Raw genomic sequence first — 24,579 nt, 5'->3', positions numbered from 1 at the left:
TTCCTTGCTCGCACTCGCTTCTCTGCTCTTGGCCCGTTGTGCTGAGTTTCACTTTGATCTGCTTCCCGCACTTATTCGCGTCAAGTCACCGTCACACTAGTCTGACAGCTATCACTTATCACCCTTTTTCTCTCTCTTCTTTCCAGACTCTACTTCTTTTGTCTCTTTTTTTTCTTTTCCCCATTGTTATTCATTCGCCTTCTTTTTGCTTTCCCCCCCCTCCTTATGTAAAGCTGGCGTTTGTCAGCCAGGCTCGGTGTTGCAAGACCCCCAAGAGCGGGGGGGCTGAAAAACAGGATTAGAAAGACCACGGGCCTGGACTCTGGGATCACGATGGATCGAGAAAATGTCTTTCCTTTTTTTTTTTTTTTCACTACTCTTCTGATCTCTTTCAATTTTTTAAGATTTGCAGTAGGCAAAAAGGGCTGCGCTAATGCCGTTGGGTGGATTAGCCGTCCATCTTATCCTACCCAGTGGTGCGGTGCCTGATATATGAGTGAGACAGGCGTTTGCGAGGGAGCCTGCGCTTTTATACCTGATACGACTAATACTATTTTCCTTCTTCTTTTTATTTATTTTGTTTCAAGAATGACTATGCCTGCTTGACACTCTTACTTGCACAACCCACTCGCAAAAGACAGACACCACCAAGAGCCAGACGGTCACAGACAGACACAAAACGAAACAATGGTGGCCGACCTCTCTCTCTCCACCATCCCCCCCGTCAAAGCCTCACTCCCACACCGTCATCTTCCTGCACGAGAACAAAAACTTTGCCCGCAGCGCCGTCAACCGCATGCACGAGGCCACCGACGGCGACTGGCAATCCATTATCCAAAACTACGCCTCGACGCGGTGGGTGTTCCCGCAGGCACCCACCGGCGAGCCGCTGATACCGTCGCTGCAGAGCATCTCGACGGGCATCCAGCACGCGGCGCACAGGGGCGAGCCCAACTGGTGGAACAACCAGCAGGGACAGGACCCGGACGCGGCGAGGCGGGAGAGCGACATGCTGCCTGGCCTGCGGGAGAGGATCAAGGAGCTGGAAAAGGTCATCACCAACGAGGTCAACCTGCTGGGAGGCCGCTGGGAGAGGGTCATTCTGGCGGGCATCGGCCACGGCGCGGGCATGGCCATGGCGACAATCATCAGCCTGGGCATCCCCAGCGAGGAACACGCCACAAACACAAACACAAGCAGCGAAAGGAAGAAGCCCCAGCCTCTGGGCGGCTTCGTCGGCATATCCTGCGAGATGCCCCTCCACGAAACGCCCTCGGCCGCCCGCCGGCTGCTCTTCCCAGACAGCGACGCCCTGCCGGACAAGGAGAAGAGCAACGACGTGTGGAAGAAGACGCCCGTGCTGCTGCAGTACTTTGTCAATGGCGGGCAGGAGTATCTGGACAAGGGCCGGGCTCTGCGCGACATGCTGGTGGCGAATGGCGTCGAGGACGTGTGCTGGCGTGAGTATGAAGATGGGCGCATGTTTATGAATTCGCCGCGGGGGGTGGAGGATGTGAAGGAGTTTTTTGGGGACAAGATGGATTTGAGGCCGAATTACTGATTTTGATGTTTGTTTGAATTTGCGGGCGTGTTTTTTGGGTAAAAAGTATACCTGGAGGGAATATGTGATGGGTTTTAATGATATCGGGTATGCGCATCATGGTGGACAGGGCTTGGATTTCCTTCTTCTTTAGCATATTTTTTGGCTTTTCAATTACGAGCGTCTCTTAATATCATCTTGTGCTACTTGATATTTACTTTGTGTTCATTAGGCGTTGAGAAAGAGGAATCACCACGAACTGAGCTACAGACGAGGAGAGAAGTCAACCCAAGGAAAGCGATGTACCATATCCCAATGGACGCTTGATTCATCCCCCAACATTCCTATCAAGACGGAGTGAGCTGTTTCAGCAAGTCTCGCGATGCCATTTGAAGCAATGGGCATTTCCCTGAATAGATCTGCATGTATCACTCGCTTTTCCAAGTAATACTGTACTCTTCGGTATCCCGGTTGTTGGGCTGACAGGGGCAAGGCATGCAGTAGTAAGCTGGAACAAGCCGCTCGGGAAGATCCTTGCTGGTCGGCTAGTGTCGATGGTATCACGTCAGAATCCCGATTCGCAGCACGGCACTTGCGCTGACATGTATAAGAAGCTGGATTCTACAAATGATTTTCTTTTTTTTTTTCATATTACATCTATGGAATAACGTCTTGTATTCTCATCAAAGTCTAGATGCCTATTTATAGGTAGACACAAGTAATGCGGAGTCCTCGTATTACAAGATATTATGCGCACAAAACGCCACTTGACACAACCTTGCCCCTTTGTCTGAGACATTCTCGACTAATATTGGCCCGACTGACAGCTCGACTTACTGAGACTCGGATTCAGCCGCACACTCTAGCACCAGGATTTCGGCATGAGAATTCAAGATTTTGCCATGGTTGGCTTGTTTTGCCAAGGGAGAGCCGCTGCCCCTTTTTTGCTCCGTATAGCACGAGTGATGATCTGATGTTTGCTCTTAGTGCTTGCATGGCGTGTCCACTGTTAGCCATGGTTAGATCACATACATCTACTTTGGCTTCCGATAATACTCCTTTAAGAATTGAATTAGCGTGAGAATGAAAAGTACGAGTCATGAGCTCAATCAAACGCCATTTGGCATGGGCGGTTCATCTCAGACTGCAGCTTCCTCCAAGCTTACTCTTGCTTGACTACGTAGAGCTCACCACCATGGTAGTATCCAATGTCGCAGCCGATATTGATGTTGCACCTACTATTACGCTGCCAAGACCATGTCCTTGAAAGTACTTTACAACGCAGCTCTCCTAGCAGGAGAAATGCCGTACCTCGTATGTATCCTTGGGCGTGATGCCATTTTGCCGTGTCTCACATCTCTGTCGGCCTACAGAAGGGATAGTCATGCTCTCATCTCCTTCTCCCTTTTCGTCTTCTGCCGTCTGGCGTGGCTCCGCCTTCTTCAGCATCCGTGGCCAGTTATTTCCGTACATTATCCATCTCCTGCTGTGCCAATCTTCAGCTCAGTTCTTGCTTGCCTCGACTGTTGATCGCCTCACACCTGCACACTGCCATCTTGTCATTGAATCATCCTCCAACAACGATGGACACCCCCCCGCCCATCATCATCGGCCTTGAAGGCCTCATCCAGCACTCCCTCCCACGCATCACCCGATTCCGCAGCGCCGCAGCCGCCATGACAAACTTTGGGCGCCTGTCGCCCTTTCTGAAGCGGCTCCAAGTCAGCGTCCTGCTTTTGGGCTCCATATACCGCAAGTTCTCGCAGTACGACATGATTGCGGGATCTGATCTGTGCCTTGGTATCTGCCACGACAGCCTGGTGCAGACGCAGGGCATGATGCAGGCGGTGCTGCAGGCGCCAGATGGCGACAATGTATACGATTTAGATGCAGAGGTGCTGATTGAGAGGTTACCGGATGAGATTAGCTCGTTTGTCTCCTCTGTTGAGCTTTTGAGAAGCACATACCAAGAGTCAGTCGCATATGGGCTGCTACATAGTTTCTTACTGCTAACCGTTCTGAAGATCACAATCCGAATACATACTCGGATCAATGAAGGAGCTCGCCAATCTACGACAAGACTACTCCAAACATCTACAAGACTGCACGAACCGGAAAAAAGGAGCGCTTCTCGTCCCAATGACGGGATCCAGTGAAGATGAGCGGACGTCGCGCTCGGATGGGACACAGCTCACCGAACCCGAAGTATCGTCTACCAAGTCCCCTGGACAAAAGGCCATCCAAGCCAAATTGGCACTTTCACGCAGCACTGCTGCTGTAAGAGGAAAGCTCGGTCACACCGCTGTTTTGGGAGCACAGTCCAGGCCCAGCAGAAGCGCAAAGCTTGGACATGAGGCTAAGAAGAATAAAGAAGCGTGATGAGAGCTTAAGAGACTTTCTCGAGCCAATACGATATGTGTCAAATTAACAGCAGAGCCGCATCAGAAGCAGTCCATCTAATTTCTGTATGTAAAGCTTGTGTCTCCTTCCACAATGATAAGGGGGGTATAGCTACACATAAGGACACATCAAAAGAATAAGAAGCATCCTCTGCGTAGGGGATACCCATGAAAGCATACAAGGTGATGGAGTTGACGCGACCGCTCGAGAGGAGTGAAGAAGCGGACGCGGACACGGACCCGATATTTTCCTTTGTTTTGATAAGAGTATCGTTTACAACATGGAGTTTACAAGGAATGGGGAGGTATTTCTTATACACTGACACTTCTGTCTCTTCTTTTTTCTAGCTGGGTGTACTTGATACTCCGGCTCAACTTGTCTATGCACAGCAGAGACCTGATTCAATCTTGTTCATTAGTCAATCTTATTAGTTTTTTAATGCTATCTCTGTTGCTATCAAGGTTCTTATAGTATTTATCATCTCAGTGCGTGCTCTGAAGGCTGTGCGGTGCTGTTTTGGTGTGACGGCTCCTATTTCGGAATAATTTCTGAAGATCCGCACTTTGTGATGCCAAGGTTGGTCGCCACATGCCTCATATGCTGTTATATCGGAACAATTACACTGGATGGAGCAAACATCTCACGATAGCTCAACTATATCAACGGGACTTGTGCCCGACTCACATTTTCTCAAGCAGCTCCCTCTAAGGCTCCCACCCGACAATCTACAATCGCCTAGGGAGCTCTTCATCCGGGACATCCATTATTCAAGATGTCCCGGCCCAAAGAAACGAGTCATAAAGGCTCATGTGGCGGACGCTTGATCTAACCGAGTTTACTATGTCGCTGGTAATTGCTCATCTTTGTCATCTCACTATGCTTGGACTAACATGAATCCATTTGTAGGAATGGTTCGACTCCAATCATCTTTCTTCGCGGTCCTTCGCCGGTTATAATACCTGGACCTGCGGACTCTGGTGTTTGGGCTTCGTACATACAATCGTCGAGCTACAACCAGAGAGGATGTGCGGGTACCTTGACCTCGTCAACCTCATCCAAGGCATGCAGTCAATCGTGGGCCACTCATTCCATCAGGTGCAGAAGGACCGCGAAACGTCATGGATCAGCGTTGGTGGCAGGAAACCCGAGCCGTTGTTGGGCCACTGGAACCTCGTGAGCTACTTCCCACGCCTACGAGATAGCCGAATACGATGGGCGAGTCTTGGTTAGGAAGGATTCAGTATGCTCTAGTACATCCTCCGCATCAACCTGCTCTGAGATTTCCTCTACAGCCTTGCTATACCCAAAGTACCATGGAATATCTTGGGCGTATTTCAGGCTGCTGAGCGTTTAGGACGACTTCCTGACCTACGATTTTACAACCCAGCAGTTGCAAAAAATTACAACACAGATTTCATAACGGCCATATTAGGCCTGGAGGATAGTTGGCAGATTAAGCTTAGGAAACCTCTTTGCAACTGTCCTTCTGGAGCATGTCAGAAGTCATCGCAGTGGGCGTCGCCTCAACGAAACTATCAGGTGGGGCCTGATAGAAGGTGGGTTTGAACCTCGGATGAAGAGGTTTTCCGAGCTTGAACTCGTCCTCGCTTATCGCAAGTCGGATGTCATACGATGGAGTCTGTACGAGCGGCCGCAGCTTAAGAGGCCTGACCATCGATGGCCTCTGATCCACCAGTGCTGGCCGCCTGACGGGATAGTGGCCAGGATTATGTGGCCTGTGGTAAAGCGGTTCAAGAAATGGATGCCACAGGCAAGTACAATTGCCGGGATGATTCAGAACCCAACAAAGAACGGTGTGGGTAGGTTAAAGGCCAAGCTCCAGCAGCAGCACGGTGTTGTTGTCAAAACCAAGGTTGAATTGGTCCCCTAGTGTGGAGCGTATGGATGATGCCATCCAGATGGATGAAAACCTGAGCCTGGTCGCTTGTTGTTACTGCCTGATGAGGGAATCGAGCAGACTAAACGAATATATCAAGACAGGCGTCTCGTCAGATACGATTCAAGAGTTATTATCGGAGAACCTAGAGAACGCTGGTCTTTAGCAGACAATGATGCGTTGATATGCGCTCGACCTTTGAGACGGCTCAGCTTCGCCATAGGAGGATATGCACAGTTTACTATAATATTTCTAGCTGCGACTAATTTATGAGGGAATGTCAATTTAAGGGATTAATTAATATTAATATTAGTTTACAACTAACAGATAAGAAAATATAAGAAAATCGTGTATGGTTTCGTGATTACACCCAGATCTTTCTTTACACCTATGATGGACCAAGACAAGATGGCTGAGTGCTTTCAGAGTTTAATTCGTCCAACAAAATCCAATTTTCTATTAGCATCGTCGCGGGGAATGATGGACTGGCCGAAATTCGACTTAATACAGACAACAAAGCCTAGTATACGATTATCTTTCGTAAAGATGCTCGTAAAAATGGATGGTGTTGATGTGAACCCGTCTATCATACTCCTCCATGTTCGATTAGTGTGAAAGAAGTGATCTAGGAAATTACCCTGGAACAATCTACGACATTTGTCGAACTACCATCCTGGTAGAACTACCTTGCGTCATTGCTTGAGAATCCTCCATGCAGGTTGTATTTCTTCAAGATCAGATTGACATGATGTACCCCATGTATAGATTGTGACTTGAGCCAATGACTTGATCAAGCGTTACATTAATGTATATAAATTTCCCATTTCACGTCATGGATGCTAGTAGCAGTTTCTCGACGTATCACACGCCCTAGGAGATATTAATCCACAGCAGCAAGGCTACGACGAGAATTCCTGATGCTATGGAGCTGGTTAGGTAGTATCTCGAAAATCACAAGCTGCGCACACTGGATAACAACCTCTTTATCGGCTCACTTTCTCCAGCATTTCTCCCAAATCTTGCCTTTGCTCCGACCGCGTGGCGCAAAGACATTGGCTTTGAGCGCGCAACGCAGCTACACTATGTATTCTTAGTGTTGGGGAGTAGTTTCCAACGATCAAGGGAATCTGCTTTATTACGTGATATTGACTACGAAAAAGGGGAAGCGAGATGATTGTATGTTTTCGGGTTTAGGACAAACTTTATAATACCCAAGGGAAACTTATTCTGCTGTGTTAGGGTGAGTGCTGGGATAGAGTAGGCAATAAGCTATTTATAAACTGGAAACAGGTTTAAGCAAGTAGATTGTTGGAGGATAAATATACATCTCGTAGCACTCTTTCGCTGTCAGTGTCTCGTGGACTGAGTGAACGTATTCGCTACAAAGCTATGATTTACTTGGAAATTGCTCATCGGGTTTCCTACCGAAACGGTATCACGAGAGCTAGATAGATATCAGCAGAAAGCAGTAAAAGAATATGCACGTGCATGAGTACAGTATCTTTTTATAAGGGCGTTATATAGTATGCATGTAACATATAGCACTTGAAGTTAAAAGATCTCTCCTTTCCAGTATTCAACACCCTAGCCAGGGCCTATCAGGACAGCTAGTCCACACAAAGATCATGAAATGTTTTGACACTCAGAAGCCGTAGCAGTAGCAGAAGTAGCAGTACCTTGATAGTTTCATACCCACATCAAGCATCGCATCCATTCAGCCACACGCTTCTAGATCGCCTCAACAATAACACAAGGTTCATGAGTGAGGGTCCTGTGGAAAGGCCATGTGGCAACACGCCGACAGAGAGCCGAAATCCCAACATACAAACAGCTCCCTCTGCCCTCAAGGACACATCATCAATTTAGACCTTCATCACTCACGTACGCATCATTGACAATAGATCTTTTCAAGAAGCAGGCGTATTACTTGTGGGTTTTATTTTCAAACATTTTGTCTGTTCATTTCCCTTGCATCCTTTTTCTATCACATCTTTCATCAGAAGTATCGAAGAGATGTCTTCAATTCAGTGGATGTGTGTCCTCGCCTTTACGGCTTGGGCATGTCTTTTTACCACGGCGACGGCGACGGCGACACCAGAAGCTGAACGTGCGGTATGTATATGCAATCTTTCTTTACTTCTACCCCTACTACCCCTACTATCCCTACCATCCCTACCACCTTTCTCTTGAGCCAACGTCTTGTACAGTGCAGATGGATCTCCGGCTTCATGGCCGAGTATGTCGATTATCCAAACTCGACACAATACGAAGTCAGCAGAAATGGCTACTTCACCCAGCAGCAGCGCGCCCTCCGCCCTGCTTGTTACGTGCGTCCGGAAAATGCCATTGAAGTCGCCGGCATCATGAAGACTCTCACGGCAACAAATGCCACGTTCAACGTCAAGAGTGGCGGCTTCTCGCGCTTTGCCGGCGCCTCCAGCATCGACGGCGGCGTGCTCGTCGATCTCGCCCGCATGAACAAGGTTCAAGTCCTTCCTACAGGAGGCACCATGATGGCCGGCCCGGCCGCAAAGTTCTATGGTATTTACCGCCGCTTTGACGACAAGAAGATGGCGGGCATAGGCCCCAAGAATGGCGATCTAAGCGTCGCAGGATACTTTCTCGGCTGTGGCTTTTCATTCTATTCGCAGCATTCTGGGTTCGCCTGCGATGACGTGTGGAACTACGAAGTTGTCACGGCAAAAGGGGAAATCATCAGAGCCAGCAGCGAGGAGAACCACGAGCTCTTCTATGCCCTTCGTGGCGGCGGCGGCTCCAGCTTTGGAATCGTCACCCGCTTCGATTTTGTTCGCTTCTTTAACAAGAAGACATGGTGGCAGCACATCATGTTTCCTGCTTCCATGAATCTGGAAGTGATGAAGGCCTATGCCAATGCGGCAAAGAAGGTTCTTGGAAAAGACTTGTACTCCCATATGTTCCTGATGACCTTCTTCTCAGAAGACCACCAAGAGTACGTGACCGAGGTCCACATCGTGCATTCCGGGAAAGACACGTCGCATGACCGAAAGCCGCCGAGATTGTCAAAGCCTTTCAAAAAGCTTACAGGAGCCCTGCAGAACATCACCGAGGGAAACGGAGTTGCCAACTTAACACAAACCTTCATGGAGCCTGCTGGCCTCCGTCGCTCGGCCTGGTCGACCTCGTTTGGCTTCGATAAGCCCGAGTTCCTCGCCGAAATTCTCTCCCGCTGGCAAGCAATGGATGAGAAACTCAAGAGCTTGCCGGGCCAGAGAAACTTTAGGTCAGAGATAGAACTCCAGCCCGTGTCGAAACGCATGATTTGGAACGCGCGGCACAAGGGCGACAATGCCTTGGGATTGCCCATTTCAATGGTCCCGATGACATACGTCCTCTTTTCCGTGCAGTGGGACGACCCGGCCTTTGATGATATCGTGGAAGCTGAGTCTAAGCGTTTCATCGATGGAATTGAAGAGACGGGTAGGCAAAATGCCCAGCTTCGCGGCGTCATACACATGAACTACGCTCATCCCAGCCAAGATTAATGGGCGCGTCTGAACCCAAAGTCTTATGATAGGCTGATAATTGCGGCGAGGAATTGGGACCCAGATCGCGTGCTGAATAGGTTGTGGAGGGGCTATTTCAAGTTTGATCATGAAGTTGGCGGATAGGAGAGTGTGGCGAAGGTGGGCTTGTAATTTTTTATTTATTTTGAAAGTGTACTTGTTAAGGGAATTCAGCGCCCAGTCGTGGCAAGTTCATAGAGTCATAGCCACTCAAATCTACTTCTACTTTTGCTACTTGGATCTCCTGGAATGCATCATGAATGATGGTAGCGAGGCCGACTTCAAAATAAAACGACTTTCCCAGATTCGTCCTAGAAATAACACCCGTTTCGCTATACTGATGCTACCAGTACCATATGATCTCATCACGCCATCCATACAACATATGGACAGGGTGCTTCATTACTTGCTGCTAGGAAATAGAATATATGAGTCACATGTAGCTGCTATAAGCTCACTTGGTACTAATAGTTAAGCAGGGAGGTCTTGGGAAGTCTAGGCTCTCTATTTCACATATCTCGGGTCATGACCCTATTCCCCACTCGTTTGTAAATATATCCTGTCAAGATATTGCAAATAACCTTGGCTTACATATCTGTCAGATATAGGGAATTGCAGTACAACTCTAAAGAGACTGCATAGTTTCATGGTTGTTAGAACAACTGTCAGTACAAGCTTTTGAGGAAATTAATTACCCTTACATGTACCCTGTCTCTGCCTCGATCCGCTTTTACCCCAATCCGCGCCTGCTGCTACTCCAGTCCGCTCCGGTCCGCTCCCGCTTCTGCCCACTTCCGCTCGTTCTGGAGTTGAGCGAGTCTTGCTGGGATCTGACAGAGCGGGCAGAGCAGACATGTCAACATTTATTAACAAATGGACGGATCGTCTGAGGACCGATATGTTCGTGTTAGCATCGTGCCCCTTGTGTTGACCTGTCGATGTATGCATACAAGACGTATCATATATATGCCCGTAGACTCGCCAACATGAAGCATACCAGATTCCTCTAGTTCAACAGCTTTACTCTAATCAGGCAAAGAACTACGCGCAAAACAACATGGCTACAGCATACAAGATACAGATTGACCCAAGCCGCGTCGGCCTCCTAGGTTATAAACACAACGAAGCTGCAGCAGCTAAGCTGTCTGAGCTGCTTCAGAAAGATCTCGACGTGAGCCATCCCGGATTATGAATGCATGACACTATATTAACTCAATCTATAGGGGCATCATGTTTTCTTCCTGGCGAGAGGTTACCACAACCATGTACGAGCAAGCCTTGGTTGACAAATTACACACCACAGAGCTGCAACTAATATGTGATTCGCAAATGGACAGATGGCACACCACCTATGTACACTCTACGGCGCAGGGGCGACTCCCGAGGAGCTCCAGGCCGCGTCCGACCGCGACGCTGAAATTCAGATTCATCAGTTTCAGCTAAACGATGGCGTTCTCGAAGACCTTTGCCGAGATTGGGCAGCCAATGCTCCCAAGTATCTCGGAGATGCCAAGTACTATACCGATTTCTTGCGATACTTCCAGGAGAAAATAGACGCAAGGGGGTGGAAGGCTGTATTGGTGGAATATCTCTTCAGCGGTAAAGAGAGCACTCACGACATGTACCGTCGCAGCTGGGGTAGTAAGTCCATAGGCTCTCTAGAATACATATAACGCGTGAAAACTAACGATGTTAAAGGCTTTGCCCATTCGTTCATCCAGCTCATATACGGCATCGAGTGGTATCAGCCTGCCATCATCGCCCAAGGCCTGGCCCAATCCGCCATCCACGACACCTACGTGGGCGACTTTCTGGATAAAGTGGACAAGGCTGCAGCAGCAAAAGTGCCTTCACAGCGTCTCAACACTTGCGAGCTGTACGAACAGGTCCACTCCGACCCGGACTTTGTCAACAGTGTGCGAAATGGAAACCCAAACAAGATCCTGAACGGTGTCGAGGTCCTGTGCCCCAACGAGGGCGTGAACTATCTCGCCCGGTTCAAGGCTGACCCCATCAACCTGGCAGAAGGCATCGCGGAGAACATCCACGCGGCCGCGTATATGGCGTCGTCGTGTGTTTTCCACCCTCCAGACTACCCGAGGTTTGACTTCTTCCTCATGTAAGGGCCCTTTTTAAGAGAAGACGAGTCAGATGCTAACTAGGAATAGTCATCATCTTACCATTGGGCCATTCTTGCTCTTGATCCAAGACGCTGCATGGATCCCTACCTCAGTCAAACTGCAAACACTGGAGTGGAAGACTCGCTTTGACATCCTCCACTACGTTGTACGATGGGCCCCTCCCCTGCAACTCGGCGGCATCAGTAGCTATACGCCGAAAGATACTGTACTTGTGAATACCTGGGAGGAGCTGCTTCCCCGGTTCATCAACATGCCCGACGACGGCCATGTGGTCAAGACTGCGAGGGCCCTGGGCCTTGCGCAGCGCCTTTCGCAAGACTACCTCGACCGGCCATGGATCCGCATCAGAGATGACAAGACTTGGTTGAACACGCAATATCTCCTCCTGGACAGCACCTGGGAGCACCCCGAGTTTCCTTGGGTGCGGACTGCTGGATGGGATGAGGCATGGGAGGACAGTGGCCTTCCTGAAACAATCCTTGTCGAACATCACAGGGCCAAGACTTTATTCCAAGTTTCATAACATTCTGTATGCAATTTGCAAAGTATTTGCAGTATCAAATCCATTTCCCGTATCAGGCAGTGATTGTTCTGTATAGGGATGTGATGGATTAAAGAGACTTTACTTTATTCGAGAACCCCCCTCAAGGGATATATCATCGTCTTCTTGAAGATTTTAAGCATTGATCAGTAGCGACGCAGGAAAATATATTTTCTAGCTTAAAAAAGACCTTATTTATTTGACGTTCAGATACAACGCATATACTATGGTTCCCAACACGCTCATTTCATCGTAGAGCCCAACTCCTCTTCCACTGCATCATATGCCTCCTTCAACAACCTCACCATCTCCTCCAGCTCCTCCTCCGTCGCAGTCAGTGGCGGCGCCAGTATCGAGTGATCGCCGTTGATGCCATCTATAGTTCCTGCCCCTGGGTATATGGCCAGCCCACGATCATGCGCCGCGGCATGTATCCTCTTGTGAAACTTGACCTCTGGCTTAAATGGCCGTTTTGAAGCTCTATCCTGTACGTACTCGATGCCCCAGAAAAAGCCCCTTCCGCGGATCTCGCCTACATACTTTGCATCTCCAAGAGCAGATCGCAGTCGCTTTTCCAGAAAGGCCCCTTTGGTGTGACACTTTGCTACTAAATCGTCGCGCTTCAGGACTCGTTGGACAGCCAAGGCCGCGGCGCAGCCCGCTGGGTGAGCTTGATATGTCTGGCCGTGAACAAAGCTCGCTGATCCCTTTGCCAGCATATCAACAACTTTCTGGCTGATCAGGATCCCGGCAATGGGTGCATATCCTCCTCCGAGCCCCTTTCCCAGCGTCAGCAAATCGGGCCGCACATCACCCTCTGGCTCAAAGGCAAAATACGTTCCCATCCGGCCACTACCACACATGACTTCATCCAAGATGAGCAGAATGCCGTATTTATCGCATACTTTTCTCACACCAGCGAAATATCCCCTTGGAGGCGTGATGCAGGCCGCCGTGGCTCCTCCTACAGTCTCCGCCACGAAAGCAATGACTGTCTCGGGGCCCTGCCGCTGGAATTCGTCGTCGAGCTCTTGGACCAGCCTGGCAGCGTACTGATCCTCGGTCTCGGTGTCTTTCTGGCCATGATGTGCATATGCCGGGCTAACATAGCTGACGTTGTCAAGCAACAAGGCGCCCTCGTATGGGATTTTCCTCGGAAGGTTGCTGCTCACGCTCATGGCCCCGATTGTGCCACCGTGGTAGGCCTGTCTCCTCGAAACAAACTTCTTCCTCTGCAGCTGGCCATTCTCAAAATGATACTGCCGCGCCAGCTTCATCGTCGCATCCATGGCCTCGCTGCCAGAGCAGACAAAGAAGGCCTTGGTCAAGCCAAAAGGCTTGCTCAGCTCGGTGAGCTCGTTGGCCAGCTCCTCAGCACTGGAAGTTGTATAAGTCATGGTGTGCACGTATGCGACGTCAGAGTATTGTTGTATGATGGCCTCTTTGACTTCTTTGTTGCCGTGGCCAATTACTGCGACGGCGGCGCCGCCACATCCGTCGATGATGCGAGAGCCATCGGCGAGAGTGAGGTAGATGCCTGAGCCGGAGACAACTTGGTGAGGGCGTTCGAGGAGAGAGCGGTGCATAAGACCGGGTTCTCGAGTCCCGTTTTGCGCGGTATAAGAGACGGTTGAAGACGGCATTGTGGCTGTTGTAATGGTGTTGTTATTTTGGAATGTATTCTTTCTACACAGACATGATTACTACATGTAATTTACATGTATTCTTTCTCCTTCAAAACAGCAGCAACCTTGGACATATATAGCTCTATAAGTAGGTGGTATTATGACACTGTAAACAAGCCAAAGCCGAAGCCGAGATGGAGTTGTGCAAATGACTCCGCACTCGGACACCACCTCGGCTTAGTTGGTCGGCGTGGGTTTCCCTTTTCCGAATGTTGGTAGGGCGCATATGCACGACAATACCAAAAGGTGGAAGAAGAAAATAGATGGCTTGTTCTAATCTATTAGCTAAGCGTAGCTAGTTTCGCCAACTGCGGCAATACTAGGATGACGATCCTTTAAAGAAGCTTAAACAGCCTTTGCTCGAAATAGTTGTTGAGTTGTAAAGTCATGTTATCGCTTTCTTCCCCACTATCTGATCCAGTCTGTGTAGTCTTATCTTTCGTGTTCAGCAACAACAGCAACAAGCGCTGTAGCATTCCCATCGCAATCTTTGTCATTTCCATTCTCTTCTTCATTATTCTGGTCCTTTACGAAATCTTGATACACCCCCCATTCCTCTTCAAAATGCTCGTCGGATCCGTCTCCACAAACCTCGCACAATACAGCTTCAACACCTTCCACACCTCGTAGCCATCCGTCGTCAGGCTCACCAAGTCATTCATGTGCGCCGAGATGTTGAACTTGATCAGCAGCCCCAGCATCTTGCCCTCGCGAATCTCCTCCAGCGTCTTCTGGCTGTTGTGCCAGCAGCTCACATGCACCGCCTGCGGCATCTCCTCCAGCGCCGCCTTGTCGAAGCCCGAGACGTCGGCAATGGCCATCATGACGCTGGACCACGTCGCCCAGTTCTCGGGCCCAATCAGCTTGAGGTCGTCGGGCAGGCGCGTGACGTCGAGGCCCTTGAGCGTGGGCGCGCGCGGCAGCTTTTCGGGGATCTTGAAGTAGGTTGTGATTTGGTTGTAGTTTGTGGTGTGTTGGACTTTTTGCACTTTGACGGGGGGGCTTGACGGGAGTTTTGATGGGAGTTTTGACGGGGATTTTCGACCTATTCGAGCAGCAAGTTGATAAGCTTCTGACCGAGATGCAGAATGTGCGTGTGTTGTATCAATCATTACCTAGGAGAGATGGCCTTGACTGATGATTGTGGAGGCGTTGGAGATTCCATTGAAGCTATATCGTGCCGACTGGAAATGACTTTTACAGAAAACCATCTCGCTGCCCATCGCATCAGATGCAGATAATATGCGATGCCGTCTCCACCAATCGCCGGCAATTGGGCAGCTGGGCGTCGACTCTCGGCATGCCACGTCTACAAGACATGTTTACGGCATTATCACTTATGCATGTACATACATAATCAATCCTTCTCAGCCTCAGCATCATTGCTAAAGAGCAAACCACCATATAATAGCATCCAAGGCTATATAGCCTCATCCCACTTGCTTTTCCGGCCTGACAAATAGTATTTATAAGACCCGTCGGCCTTTCGGCTCTCCGCCCGTGAGCCCGAGTCGAATCTGTGGAGCCCATCGGCGGCAAAATCGCTGCGACTGGGACCCGGACGGCCGCATCAGTAGAAAGTGGTTGACTAAGATGGTTGAAGCGACAATTACCAGGATATCGTGAATTGCTATAGTCTAGATTAATGATCCGTCTGCAAAAGGATATAAAGAGAGATGCCGCAATAGAGTCGCCGGCTGTCTCTCCATCGTGACCTTGTATAAGCCCATTAGAAGAAAGCGAACAAAGGGAAAATGGCAGCGCAAGTGTATTCACAAGATCAGCTCACGCGCTACCTCGACCACATTTCCTATCCGCGCTCTCAGCACCCCAGAGACGAGCTCCAATTCCTCAAAGAGCTCCAAGCCCACCATCTGGCTCGCGTGCCCTTTGAGTCCATCAGCCTTCACTACTCGCCCCATTGCACGCTGTCCGTCGATGCAGATGATCTCTTCCAAAAGGTCGTGGAGAAGAGCAGAGGCGGCTACTGCGTGGAGATGAACACTATCTTTGGCGACATGATGAGGGCCCTGGGATTCAACGTCCTCAGCATCGGAGCCAGAGTCAAGCCTGGTCCCGTATATCTCGGCATGTAAGTATTTTCCCTCTTCTTCCAACTCATCTTCCAACTTATACCGGTTGTCTATCTAACCAACTTTCAACCACTAGGACGCACAGCGCCAACATCATCACCATCAACCAGCAGCGTTACCTCGTCGACGTCGCCTTTGGCAGCCACGGCGCCTTCACGCCCGTCCCCCTCATCAACGGCTTCGAATTCGACAACATCCTCCCTCGCCGCGGCAAACTCGAGTTCCGCCCCATCGCCCAGTCCACCTCGCCCTCGACCCAATCTCTCTGGGTCTACTCCACGCAGGATCTTCCCTCTCTAGACTGGACCGAGCGCTACTGCTTCACGGAAACGGAGCTCTTCCGCGCAGACTACGAAGTCATGAATTTCTACTGCAGCACGGTCCGCACCGCCGTCTTTGTCAATAACGTCTTTGCCCTGAGGGGAATCATAAACGATAGGGGTGATGGGCTCAAGGGCGTCATGACTTTGTTGCGGAACGAGGTGAGAAGGAGAGTAGAGGGCGAGCCGGGCTTGGAAGTGGTGGAAACTCTGGCAAATGAGGAGGATCGAGTCAAGGCGCTGGAGAAGTGGTTTGAGATTCCGTTGAATAAGAGAGAGGCGACGGCGATTCGGGGCCTGCCGACTGAGCTGGTGCCGCTCAGGCATTTGTGACCTGAAAGGGTGACAGATTGAGTGGATGATGTGAATTTATTTGTTGATACACTCTGAACATAGCGGGCAACAACTCCATATACATCACTACAAGACATGTACACGCCTCTCACTTTCCTGATGACCGGACATGAATCTGTATTCCGATTGAGATTTCCATAGACGCAGCGAACGATGCTTCACACTTCAACACATCTAAAAGAAAAAGACATGAACTTTTTGCTTCGCTAGTGTTGTTTTTTAACCTTCCCAATGGCAAAGATTTCAGATTACTCTCAGAGGATCCACGGCTAAGTAGCAAGCTGACAACAGAATACATCAAAAGACTTGAGGAATATAGAATTGGTGTATCTACTAAGCGCATTGATCTTTTTTGACGGGCCATGCCGACTCGCTCATCAAACCAAGACTTTATATATTGTGCTTGTAATGAACTGGAAACGGACAGGATAAAAAGGTTTCTTTTCTTCTCGGAGTCAACAGTGTGCACGAAATATGAATCAAGGAGGTGCAAATGCATAGTACTAGATATCATACTGTATATACCCAACTCAACAAGCAATCAATAAGAAGTTATCAATCTATACTCTGTTACTGTCCTAAGCTCGGCTTAATATCCGGGTGAAATTTGAATTGTAAAATACGCCCCGTTTCTGTTCCGATTATGACTCTGGATTCATCAAAATAAGATGCAGTGGGCCGGAAAGCTTCTGGAAGCTGAAATGCCCTCGCCCCTTGCCATGTAATCCAGCAGGCGCCTGTTGTCTCATCAGCATCGTCATATTCCATACTATATGAAGCCCAATTTGGCAGTTCATTTGAAGGGCCATGATTTCCAATGTACTGCGCGCCGAGGTCGGTTATGATGTAATCTGGCAATCGTATATCAAATCTGAGGTTTCTCCATTCATATTCATTCTTCATTTCTTTCAACGCCGTTTCTGTTTCCCAGTCCCAAATCCTGACACTCTTATCAGAACAAGACGCCAGAATGCGCTTTGAGTCGGGAGAAAAAGCGACGTTGTACACGTAGCTCGAACGTCGACCTAGGGTAACAGACTCTTTTTCAGTCGTCAAATCCCACACCCTAACCTTGTAGTCGTCCCCTCCAGTCGCCAGCAGTTTTCCATCAGGTGAAAATGCCACGCATCTAACATAGTCAAGATGGCCTTGAAGAGTCACTTCGGGTTCAGTGGTGTCCTTCTGCGTGTCCCAGATTCTGACTCTGCGATCGTCAGACGCCGATGCTACAAATTGACCGTTGGGAGAAAAAGCCGACTGTCTGACCCAGTCGCCTTGCCCTTCAAGATTCCTCACTAGACTACCGTCATGAACGCTGTACAGCCCAACGTTGTTAGTCCCGCTGACGAGTAGCATCTGGCTGTCGGGCGAGAAGGAGAGGTGTAAGATGCCATCGGTTTTTATACTCAACTTGCGCTTCAGACGTCCCTCGGTAGCGCCGAAGAGTCCGATTCCACCATCGTGAGCAGCAGCAAGTAGCTGTTTATCCGGAGACAGCGCTAGATGTTTGATCATAGCCTCTATGCCCAAAGTTTCGAGAGGAGTTACGCCTTCCAACTCGGAGTCGCACAGTTGCCATAGATGGATCATGCCATCATATGAACCCACAGCGAAGAAGCTAGCCGACGGAGGAAATGATACACAGAGTGCTTCTGTTGCTCTGACCACCTGTGTGATCTTGTACGTCTCCGAGTGATAGATGGCGACGCACTCTGATTCACCGACGACTGCAATGCGGCGTTGGCCTAGAGAGACTCGGATACATGCAACCTGGCCTGAGCCGACAAGCTGACCGACTTGCATCTGGGCATCTATATCCCAAATACGGACGTCTCCCTTCTCTGAACCTGCTGCAATATATTTGCCACTCGAAACGAAGCACAGACACTCGTATGCGTCTCCAAACTCAGCATGTAGCTCCCCTGCTTCAATATCATAGACAGTTACTTGGTTCTCCACGTTTATCCAGGCAATCCACCTGCCATCTTGGGAGAATGTCGCTGTTATAGAATTCAAGGTCGGGAGCATTATAATTTGCTGTTGAAATGACTCCATATCCCAAGTAATCAGCTCACAACTATTAGATACTAACAATAGCTTAGAGCCATCGGGAGAGAATTGGATGCCACTCCGTCGAGTAAACGTTAGTTGAGGATGAAATTTTCGTATCAGTCGGCCAGTGATCAAGTTCCATAGAATAAGATAGCCATTGTTATCTGCAGAAGCAATGTATCCTTTGCAAGAGACCACGACACGTCGTACACAACCTCTATGTCCTTTGAGGATTCTCTGGATGGCCCCTGTTTCAGCATCCCACACTCTGACAGTTCCGTCGCCAGATACTGATACCATTAGTCGCCCGTTGGACGAGAATGCAATGTCTCGAATCCAGTCCTCGTGGCCTCGTATATTCCGGGAGTAAACCCCGACGTCTTCCTTCATCATCGGGAATTCGAGAATCCAAGGATACCGCTGCTTCTTCCACTTTTTCCCCAAGGATCCCTCGTTATAACTAAGGAGTAAAGTCGTCATTGCGGGTGTATCCGGATTAAACACCATCTCCGAAATGTGAAGCTCCAGAAACTGGCATGCTTCTTGAGCTGCCAAGTATAGCTTATAGTTACTAGTATCCGGTTTCGGCTGCGAGTACGTTTCAAATTAGCGATGTAGACAGCAAACGGAGAAATTTCCTTAATAATCTTACCTTAAGTATGTCAGCTAGCTGACGCATGCGCGGGGCTACCATTTCCAGCTGCTTGTGCGAGACTAACCATTCTGTCCAAAGCAATATATGCTCTTGTAGGAAGAGTATGGCTGAACTAGTAATCTGATCATCTTCATGAACCATCTCCCTCGCTTCGTACACGTGCACCATCCACCATGAAGATGCATATTCAATGGCTGTACCTTGAGAATGCTCTGTATCAGATGTCTGTCTTTCGTTGTTGAAGTATGCCAGCAGACATTCCAGAGCTCGTTGAGCGATGAGAATATGTAGGGAGTCAATGGGCTTTCCATTGACCAGATGTTCTCTCATATACGCCTTAGCAGATTGGTGTAGGAAATAAACTCTCTTGTTATATAGGAATAAAGAAGCGTAGCAACTCTCTACCAGAGATGAGGCATTCACCCACTTGGGGAGCTTGGCCAACCAGCCAAGCTCTGAGACGTGAAGTGGTAGGAACGCAATGCTGGTAAGAGCGAGAATGTCAGTGAAGTAACAGACGTCATGCTGTGCAAGCTGATTGATTTCATTCCACATGTGTGAACAGAGTGATTCTATAGTTCCAGGCATTTTTTGAAGCGTGTCAAGAAGTTTCTGGTTGGGCGTTTGCCGTAACATTTGACAAGCCATTTTGGACCACACCAGGTTACCACCAGCCTTTTGCAAGATTTTCTCAACCATCTTATCTTTGAGGTTGTCGCCGCATCCGCTTTTTTTTGGCGCTCAGAGCTACCTGCTCGCTGATGACTTTGTCAAGGATTGGTAACCAATCAGAAGGTTCCCTACTGAGATGAAGAGAAGAAGAATATTTTTTTGCAACTGAGGCAGCTGTTGAATAGCACTCCGGTCCACTCGATATAAGCCACCTGACTTTTGAAGTGGTTTCTATAGACGCCGAGATTAACTCAAGCAGATTGTTGATGTCAGGCCAACCGAATCCATTGCTACATTCATCAATACCATCGATTACAAAATAAGCGTCTGCAAAGTCGTTATCCTGTATCATGTCGAAAAACAATCCGGATAAAGCATAGAAATCGTTGGGTCCATCAAAGAAGGTACGTCCTGTTGATTTATATGTGTCCACCAAGTGTTTTGCGAGTGAAGGGGTCTTCGCCAATATTTCTGTGATTAGACTTCGCATAATTGTGGCCATCGTAAGAGCTCCTAGCCCCTCGCATGAGCAAGAAACGTGACATAGAATCATAGAACTTTTGTCTGTAGCAAGGCCAGAGTATAGCTCACTGGTTGCCGCCGTAAGTAAGAGTGACTTCCCGGTACCGATATCTCCAGTAACCCAAAGCAGGCGATGAGAATATTGCTTCTTGTCGCAGAAATAGCTAAACTCTGGTTTCTGGCAGAGCCAGTGCAAAGCATCAGCTACGACGCCTGTATGCTCAATATGGGAAACGCCTGCGGTCGGTTCGAGGTTCGGGGTTAATAATGGAGCTTGCTGTCCATCGCTGCCAGGCACAGTGATGTCGCTTTTCTCGAGTCCGCCTTTGCAAAGCACTTGGCTGAGAGTTGAGCCGCCATACTCTACTTCCACTTGAACTATAGCCGTTTCCGCATCGATTATGCATTTGAGATCCACGTCGATGTCTGAAGCCCGCAACAAGCTACCGGAAAAGTTGCTTCCTTGGTCACCAGAATGGAGGCATACCACATTCATGAGCAAGCGAAGTATGGCTTTATAGAGGACGACGGTCTTCTTTGCTAGGCTGTTTTCTTCATCATCCGCTCTGAAGTGGTTGTCACCCAATGTATTCGTGATGAAAAGACGTGCTAAAGCTGTGAACCATGCCATCCTAGGAATAATGTAGCTCAAGCCTTTACACGTCGCTGTCTTCTCGTCCGCTGGAGTCTGCATAGTCTTGAATCACGAAATTAGTAAAGAGAACATCAGTCGTGTGCTTGAAGTGATGGAAAGTCGCCACTTACGATCGAAATTGCACATGCAATAGCTGCCCATGCAAGTACGGCTTGTGGTTTGCTCTGTGCCTCTTTTTGTAAACTCTCACCCAGGATTGCCACAGGCAATTTATATGTGGTTGAGTTGTTCGATTCGCTCGTAGAAGATTGACCGGAAGATGTTTTAATTGTGGAAGACTCGAGGGATGTATCCTGCGATGCCTGTGATCTTTTGATCTTGTCAAGCCATTCTGCTAGCCATGTGTGCATCTGATGCCTCCTAAACTCATCATCTTTCTGAGTAGCCTGATTATCGCCGGATTCATCATTCAACCCAGCAATGATGGGATCTGAGCTCCTTCCGGCGATAGCTATCCTTGCTATAGAAGATAGAATGCTTTCGTATAGTAGCACAGTATCGCCATGGTGAATCTTGAGCTCATTGTATGCCTGATCCCAGAGTTCTGAGGCTAGATCAATCTTTCTGGAAATAAGTCCATCATCTTTGGCTAATATTTGAGATTCAAACCCCATTGGTATTTCCTGGGCTCCATCAACCTTTGATTTGTTTGTCATAGATTGTTGATACCCTTGCGGATCCGTGAGAGCCTTTTTAGAATTTGATGTGGCCAGCTTCGACAGGGTAGCCAAAACATCATCCGACAGGCTTTCTTGTGCAAGTACAAGATTAAGTGAAGGAGGATCGATAGGTGCCTCAACTGTTGCATCCTGGGGTGAATGTATAGAGCTCGGCTCGCCTTGCCGTACTGATTCTCTGCCATCAGGTCCTTCACCGTGAGGTTTAGGTTCGCGTGGCTTTGGGTTGAATATCGAAGATACACGTTTCATATTTCGCCTCATGATTGGGAAATGTCTTTATGGTAGTATACGCTGAATTTTTGCAAATAAATTGATATTCTCAGTGTTGGAGGAAGAAATCTATTCTGAAAAGTGTGGGAAAAGGCTTCACTATATAAACCCCTTTGTCGCAAAGATTGAACAAAGGAGCAGGACTGTGTCCCGTGAACAAGCAAATCATGCATCGATACGTAGCATTTAGGACCCACAACCCTGCTATCTATTGGCGCTGTGGTAATGGATACATGAATGTAGGTATTTGCCTCTCAAATGCGCAAGGTTGTGAGGTATTGGCAGGGTCTGCCATCCCATCATAACCCGAGGCTGTGCTCGGAATTTCTGTCATCGACGTCTATACAATCCTCATTCAGATGAGGATGTCACTTATTGTGTGAACAATTTCCAGAAAATGGAAAAAAATAGATCTTTACCTAGGCGACATCGGAGAAACAAGTCATCTGATGGAGTTGCATCTCTACAGCAGTGGTTCCTGGCCGTGCACGATCACGGGTGAGAATTTGAGCGCTTTCCAAAGGTAAGAGAAGGGCCAATTGATTCCCTTTGACTGGAACGCAGGATATGAAGCATCTAATATCACGGTATAGCTAAGAAATGTGTCTATCTACGTATTAGAGGTAAGTAGGGTGTGAAAAAGACAAGATATATCATGACCATGGTTCCTAAGGGCTATTCTAATGCGATACAGGATGTGCTCGGTCCCGATCGCATGAGTAAATTTGTGGAAGGGTTAAGAAAAAGACTTACAAAGGTGCGGCAGGACATATGCAAGACCAGAAGCGTTTTGGGGGAGAATATCGCTGTTGGTGATATTCGTATTGGATATATTTGCAGGAAAACATGTGCATGTGTAAGAGGCCATTTAGGCAGCGTAGATAAAAGCCGGTAGGATTATGTATACAACGTCCAACCCACCCCTCACAGATATAAAAGACTACATGTACTTATTTAACCACTATGAATCGATGACTGCTCAAGCAGTTTAGAAGGAAGAGGATGCTAATCCGTAACATCAATCATCTCTTCTCAATCATTACTCATGGAATCATCACATCTTCATCCACTTCTAGCCCTATAGACGTGAAGATGTCTTTGAACGTAAAATCTAAAGCAAAATTAAATACAACAGGCATATAACCGTATAGTTCGTATTTGCATACCTCGACTCACACTTCCACATCCTCAACAACCTTCCAAACCTCATCCCCAACTCGATACTCACTCTTCTTCCCATCCAGCAAAACCTCTCTACACGGCAACTCCCTCTCCCCATCCCCCAATCTCACAATCCTCCTCCATCCCTTTCCATCATCCCTCCACTCCCACCTCTCAGCCACAACATCCTCCTCCCCATCCCCATCCCTCACAACCACCTGCGCCCACTCCCCAACCCTCACAAACATGCCCTTCTTCCCAGCCTTCTCATCCTCCATCACGAGCACCACGCAAACAACCTTGTCCCCTCCCGTCTTCTTCGCCGGCGGGTCATACCACATCTCTTCGTACTCGGTGTCCTTTCCCGTAGCAGGGTTCGTCATGTGGCCCTTTTCGAGGGTGCTCAGTCCATCCGGCTGGGCGTACATGTGGCCTTCGTCAGGAGGCGCATCAACAGCTCGAGAGTCAATCCAGTGTTTCCACTGAGAAAGGGAGTGGCCGTCGGACATGACGGTGGAGGAAGAGAAGCCGGCCATGGCCCAGTCCAGGCGACTCAAAGGCAGGATTTCTGTTTCTGCGATTAGATTGCAATGCTTTTAAAGATGATGGAGATTTTCTACTTGTCTTTACCTTCATCGTCGGCCAAGGAGTCTTTCCCATCAGGCAACAGCACTCTTACATCCACAAACCTCTTCTCAGGAGAGGTCAGCACCAGCGTTGATGTCGGCTCGCCGGCTTCATCCGGCAGCCACCGAATGAACTTGCGAAAAGAGAGGCTACCCATGACAGCCTATTTATAGTTTTTTCCAAGATATATGGTCTTTTCCAAGTAAAAGCTTTTTTACAAATCTGAAAGAGTCTCAGTATCGCATTTCACTTATTACGCGGCGTGTGAAAATGAGCTTTTATAGCCGTTTGCAGATCTTGATGCGGGGTGAAGATTCCATGTGGAGAAAGCTTGTCCAGTAGTTCATGCAAGCCTTGATGGTTTCAAAGGGCGTCGGAGCCGAAATCTTAATTTGCCAAATACGGAGAGTTTCTGAGGACGCGTCAATCCAATTGAGAGATGAATAAAGAAGGGAGCTGTATCATCTACACTGAGATGTTTGTTGCAATTCGACGTCAATTCCACAACAGCCTTGCAAAAGTCAGAACAAATTCTGATATAGTTTGAAATGTGACATGCACAAAAATACGAAGAAACACGGAAACAAGATAGTCTTGTCATGCCCAGCCCAAATGGGGCTCTTTCGGGCGACGTCTTTCACTTGTATTCATCTCATCAAATAATTAAAAAGTGCTCTTTAATCTGACCATCCACATCCGAGCGTAGATAGAGTGGTGGGGTATCTTCTTTTTTTGTCCTCTTTTTCCGATTTCTCATCTTTCTTCCTTT

The 24,579-nt window shown here is 48.5% G+C and overlaps 11 protein-coding genes across 11 annotated transcripts; 7 read left to right on the top strand and 4 right to left on the bottom strand.

Moving 5' to 3' along the window:
* Positions 1–796: 796 nt before the first annotated feature.
* On the top strand, positions 797–1,561 carry TrAtP1_010496 (uncharacterized protein; the record flags this gene model as incomplete). The annotated part of the gene is made up of 1 exon (XM_014089681.2): positions 797–1,561. The coding sequence occupies one exon, from the start codon at positions 797–799 to the stop codon at positions 1,559–1,561; it is 765 nt and encodes a 254-aa protein (XP_013945156.2).
* A 1,050-nt stretch (positions 1,562–2,611) lies between these two features.
* On the top strand, positions 2,612–4,398 carry TrAtP1_010495 (uncharacterized protein). The gene is made up of 2 exons (XM_014089682.2): positions 2,612–3,512; positions 3,565–4,398. Exons 1-2 carry the CDS (start codon positions 3,124–3,126, stop codon positions 3,917–3,919), a joined length of 744 nt encoding a protein of 247 aa, XP_013945157.2. The 5' UTR covers positions 2,612–3,123; the 3' UTR covers positions 3,920–4,398.
* A 349-nt stretch (positions 4,399–4,747) lies between these two features.
* TrAtP1_010494 (uncharacterized protein) lies at positions 4,748–5,170 on the top strand (the record flags this gene model as incomplete). Its single annotated transcript, XM_066114739.1, has 2 exons — positions 4,748–4,789; positions 4,847–5,170. The coding sequence occupies 2 exons, from the start codon at positions 4,748–4,750 to the stop codon at positions 5,168–5,170; spliced, it is 366 nt and encodes a 121-aa protein (XP_065970836.1).
* A 343-nt stretch (positions 5,171–5,513) lies between these two features.
* Positions 5,514–6,027, top strand: TrAtP1_010493 (uncharacterized protein; the record flags this gene model as incomplete). The annotated part of the gene is made up of 1 exon (XM_066114738.1): positions 5,514–6,027. The coding sequence occupies one exon, from the start codon at positions 5,514–5,516 to the stop codon at positions 5,829–5,831; it is 318 nt and encodes a 105-aa protein (XP_065970835.1). The 3' UTR covers positions 5,832–6,027.
* Positions 6,028–7,850: 1,823 nt separating this feature from the next.
* Positions 7,851–9,453, top strand: TrAtP1_010492 (uncharacterized protein; the record flags this gene model as incomplete). Its single annotated transcript, XM_066114737.1, has 2 exons — positions 7,851–7,949; positions 8,045–9,453. 2 exons carry the CDS (start codon positions 7,851–7,853, stop codon positions 9,359–9,361), a joined length of 1,416 nt encoding a protein of 471 aa, XP_065970834.1. The 3' UTR covers positions 9,362–9,453.
* Positions 9,454–10,439: 986 nt separating this feature from the next.
* Positions 10,440–12,046, top strand: TrAtP1_010491 (uncharacterized protein; the record flags this gene model as incomplete). Its single annotated transcript, XM_014089683.2, has 5 exons — positions 10,440–10,553; positions 10,606–10,647; positions 10,720–11,023; positions 11,081–11,501; positions 11,551–12,046. The coding sequence occupies 5 exons, from the start codon at positions 10,440–10,442 to the stop codon at positions 12,044–12,046; spliced, it is 1,377 nt and encodes a 458-aa protein (XP_013945158.2).
* Positions 12,047–12,210: 164 nt separating this feature from the next.
* Positions 12,211–13,960, bottom strand: TrAtP1_010490 (uncharacterized protein). Its single transcript, XM_014089684.2, has one exon. The coding sequence runs from the start codon at positions 13,705–13,707 to the stop codon at positions 12,307–12,309; it is 1,401 nt and encodes a 466-aa protein (XP_013945159.2). The 5' UTR covers positions 13,708–13,960; the 3' UTR covers positions 12,211–12,306.
* A 49-nt stretch (positions 13,961–14,009) lies between these two features.
* On the bottom strand, positions 14,010–15,364 carry TrAtP1_010489 (uncharacterized protein). Its single transcript, XM_066114736.1, has one exon. The coding sequence runs from the start codon at positions 14,859–14,861 to the stop codon at positions 14,277–14,279; it is 585 nt and encodes a 194-aa protein (XP_065970833.1). The 5' UTR covers positions 14,862–15,364; the 3' UTR covers positions 14,010–14,276.
* Positions 15,365–15,405: 41 nt separating this feature from the next.
* Positions 15,406–16,657, top strand: TrAtP1_010488 (uncharacterized protein). Its single transcript, XM_014089685.2, has 2 exons — positions 15,406–15,841; positions 15,919–16,657. Exons 1-2 carry the CDS (start codon positions 15,504–15,506, stop codon positions 16,493–16,495), a joined length of 915 nt encoding a protein of 304 aa, XP_013945160.1. The 5' UTR covers positions 15,406–15,503; the 3' UTR covers positions 16,496–16,657.
* A 429-nt stretch (positions 16,658–17,086) lies between these two features.
* TrAtP1_010487 (uncharacterized protein) lies at positions 17,087–22,013 on the bottom strand (the record flags this gene model as incomplete). The annotated part of the gene is made up of 4 exons (XM_014089686.2): positions 17,087–19,156; positions 19,221–19,707; positions 20,147–21,114; positions 21,183–22,013. 4 exons carry the CDS (start codon positions 22,011–22,013, stop codon positions 17,087–17,089), a joined length of 4,356 nt encoding a protein of 1,451 aa, XP_013945161.2.
* A 1,033-nt stretch (positions 22,014–23,046) lies between these two features.
* Positions 23,047–24,347, bottom strand: TrAtP1_010486 (uncharacterized protein). Its single transcript, XM_014089688.2, has 2 exons — positions 23,814–24,347; positions 23,047–23,751 (listed from the first exon to the last, which is right to left on the bottom strand). The coding sequence occupies exons 1-2, from the start codon at positions 23,965–23,967 to the stop codon at positions 23,195–23,197; spliced, it is 711 nt and encodes a 236-aa protein (XP_013945163.2). The 5' UTR covers positions 23,968–24,347; the 3' UTR covers positions 23,047–23,194.
* Positions 24,348–24,579: the final 232 nt, after the last annotated feature.

Source organism: Trichoderma atroviride, chromosome 5 (genome assembly GCF_020647795.1).
Source record: "Trichoderma atroviride chromosome 5, complete sequence".
NCBI classification, from domain to species: domain Eukaryota; kingdom Fungi; phylum Ascomycota; class Sordariomycetes; order Hypocreales; family Hypocreaceae; genus Trichoderma; species Trichoderma atroviride.
The sequence above is the reverse complement of the archived record's forward strand: the minus strand, read 5'-3'. Positions and strand labels throughout refer to the sequence as shown.